The 2,934-nt window shown below is 30.5% G+C and overlaps 1 protein-coding gene across 2 annotated transcripts in view; it reads left to right on the plus strand.

Annotated features, from left to right (window-relative positions):
- Positions 1–2,934, plus strand: part of LOC106461030 (transmembrane and TPR repeat-containing protein 2-like) — a 194,943-nt gene that overhangs the window by 167,065 nt on the left and 24,944 nt on the right. For both annotated transcript variants that reach the window (XM_013920809.2, XM_022387839.1), the window contains exons 6-8: positions 812–873; positions 1,851–1,973; positions 2,746–2,824. In XM_013920809.2, the coding sequence (XP_013776263.2) occupies positions 812–873; positions 1,851–1,973; positions 2,746–2,824 (264 nt within the window). The remainder of the gene's footprint in view (positions 1–811; positions 874–1,850; positions 1,974–2,745; positions 2,825–2,934) is intronic.

Genomic DNA, 2,934 nt, shown 5'->3' on the forward strand with positions numbered 1-2,934 from the left:
TATATATATATATATATATATATATATATATATATATATACACACTTTTTGAAACAATAACATTTACTTAAGGCTTATTTAATAGTTTTGTATTGGAGTATCTTCCTATTCTAGTACTTGAAATATACGTACACATCATATGTTCATTATATCCAGAGCATGCTTGGGTAATGAGTTTTCACTATGATCTGTAATCAGCTGTCTGGTTTTTGTGGGGTAAAGTACTTTAAAGTGTTTCAAACACTGAAAATATAGCCATCATATAACTAATAACATAACAGTCTAAGTTATGGAAAGACATGCTGGAAACCATCACAAAATGTAAGTCCTTGTATTAAATAGATCAATGACAAGATATTTTGAAACCCAAACCAAACCAATCCATTGAAAATAAATGTTGGAACCTTTATAATACAAAATCCTTTAGTTGTTAAAACTTGTGTCATACAAATTAATAGCAAGCAAGTTAAGATATTATTTGGAGAGTCCTGGTGTATCTATTTATAAGTTGTATAATGTTTCTTTTTGAAATGCCATTGCAAGATTTGCAACAAAATATTTGAAATAGACATCAATTTGTTTGACTTTTCAGACTTTGTTTTGGAAAGTGCTAACTCAAACCTTCATCTGAAACCTGAACGACCACAAGACCATTTTTTCTGACTTGATAATAAATATTGTTGACCACCTTACAGAAAATTAAATACATAATTGACCACATGACATATATTCGAAATATAATTGGATGTTGTACTTAATGCCTACTTTCTGGTTCAAAGTTTTTATTTTTAAAATCTTTATTTTTACTTAGTGGCCCATCTCAATATGGGGTTAGTGCTGGGAATTCTGGGAAGAAAAGAAGAAGCTATTGAAGTAAGTATGGCCTTGAATAAGTTTTGTGTGATATTTGTTTTTGCAGAAGATAAGTGTTTTCGTCTCTAATGTTAAAACGAAAACTGTGAAACAATGAATGCATGCGTTATTATAGTACAATATAATTCATGTGGTATGTTCATTTTGAATTTTCAAAGTTATATCAGCTTTGATCAATGTTTAAGTATGAAGATTTTGTAATCTTAATTTTTCAACATTAAGTAAAGTTTATTACTAGACATACTTTCTAAAATAAATTATACACGTAGGATAAAACAGAAGAACCTTTGAAAGTTAAAATATCAAGTTACAGTAAAAACAGTATTTGCGAATTATAAAATACGTGTTTTATATCCTTAAGATAATAACGTATTTCAACTGAATTTCATCATTGCAAACTGATAATTGAAGAAACAAGCAAATATATTGTAACATTGCAGATAAGACCGGTCTTTGTATTCTAGCTCATTGAAAGAAATCTCTCTCTCTCTCTCTATAGTTTCGTATCACATTAACATATGAAAAGATCCTTCGTGGAATTATTACACATTCAAATGGCTACACTTCTATTACACATTGAAATGACTACACTTCTATTACACATTAAAATGGCTACACTTCTATTGCACATCCATGTGGCTACACTTCTATTGCACATCCATGTGGCTACACTTCTATTGCACATCCATGTGGCTACACTTCTATTGCACATCCATGTGGCTACACTTCTATTACACATTCAAATGGCTACACTTCTATTACACATTGAAATGGCTACACTTCTATTACACATTCAAATGGCTACACTTCTATTACACATCCAAATGGCTACACTTCTATTACACATTCAAGTGGCTACATTTCTATTACACATTCAAGTGGCTACACTTCTATTACACATTCAAGTGGCTACACTTCTACTACACATTCAAATGGCTACACTTCTGTGAATCTTTCTGAGCCATTTTGTCATTTAGGTTTACCGCCATTGTGCCCAGCTAGACAGTGCAGGCCTGAAAGATCCTAAGAAGCATGAAAGTACTAAAATATCGGCACTTTTCAATCTGGGTCGTTTGTACGCCGATGAAGGAAAGTACCATGTATGTAGCAGTGTTTTTAATACATCATTCTAAGTGTGTACTTAGGTGTAATAAACATGTTTCCTAGTTTGATAAAACCACTCTTAAATTTTGCTTACAATGCGCATATAGGAAAAAGCTAGACTTACATGAAGGACTTGTATGTAATGTATAATAATGTAGGAACAAGCTAGACTTACATGAAGGACTTGTATGTAATGTATAATAATGTAGGAACAAGAAAGACTTACATGAAGGACTTGTATATAATGTATAATAATGTAGGAACAAGAAAGACTTGTATATAATAATGTAGCAAAAAGAAAGACTTGTATATAATAATGTAGCAAAAAGAAAGACTTGTATATAATAATGTAGGAACAAGAAAGACTTGTATATAATAATGTAGCAATAAGAAAGACTTGTATATAATAATGTAGGAACAAGAAAGACTTTGTATATAATAATTTTTCGTCTTTCTGTAGCTTACTTACGTTCTTTAAGCCTAAATTTTAAATTTCTAGATATTTTATAAATTAGTTGCCTTCATCAGTTTTCAAAGTACTGTGTACTTTTAATATTGCTTTAACTGAGTTTTTTAAATAAATAATCAACATTTGTTTTGTTTTGGTTTTCATATAGAATTCATGATTTTATATTAAATCAGGCTGGAAAGTGTTTCAGTTTGCTTGTATAAAAATTGTTCCTGTAGTGATGTTTAAAATATATTATTCACATCTGTTGTTATTATATGTACATAGTCAACTTACTAATACAGTTTTTTGTTTTCTAGGAAGCTATTGATGTTTATCAGGAAGCAATGCACAAGATGCCTGACCATTATCAACCACAGTCACTGTACAACATGCTAGGTATGGATACTGCTTACACATTTTACCTGACCATTATCAACCACAGTCACTGTACAACATGCTAGGTATGGATACTGCTTACACATTTTACCTGACCATTATCAACGACA

The sequence above is a fragment of the Limulus polyphemus genome, unplaced genomic scaffold, assembly GCF_000517525.1.
Source record: "Limulus polyphemus unplaced genomic scaffold, Limulus_polyphemus-2.1.2 Scaffold883, whole genome shotgun sequence".
Lineage (NCBI taxonomy): Eukaryota > Metazoa > Arthropoda > Merostomata > Xiphosura > Limulidae > Limulus > Limulus polyphemus.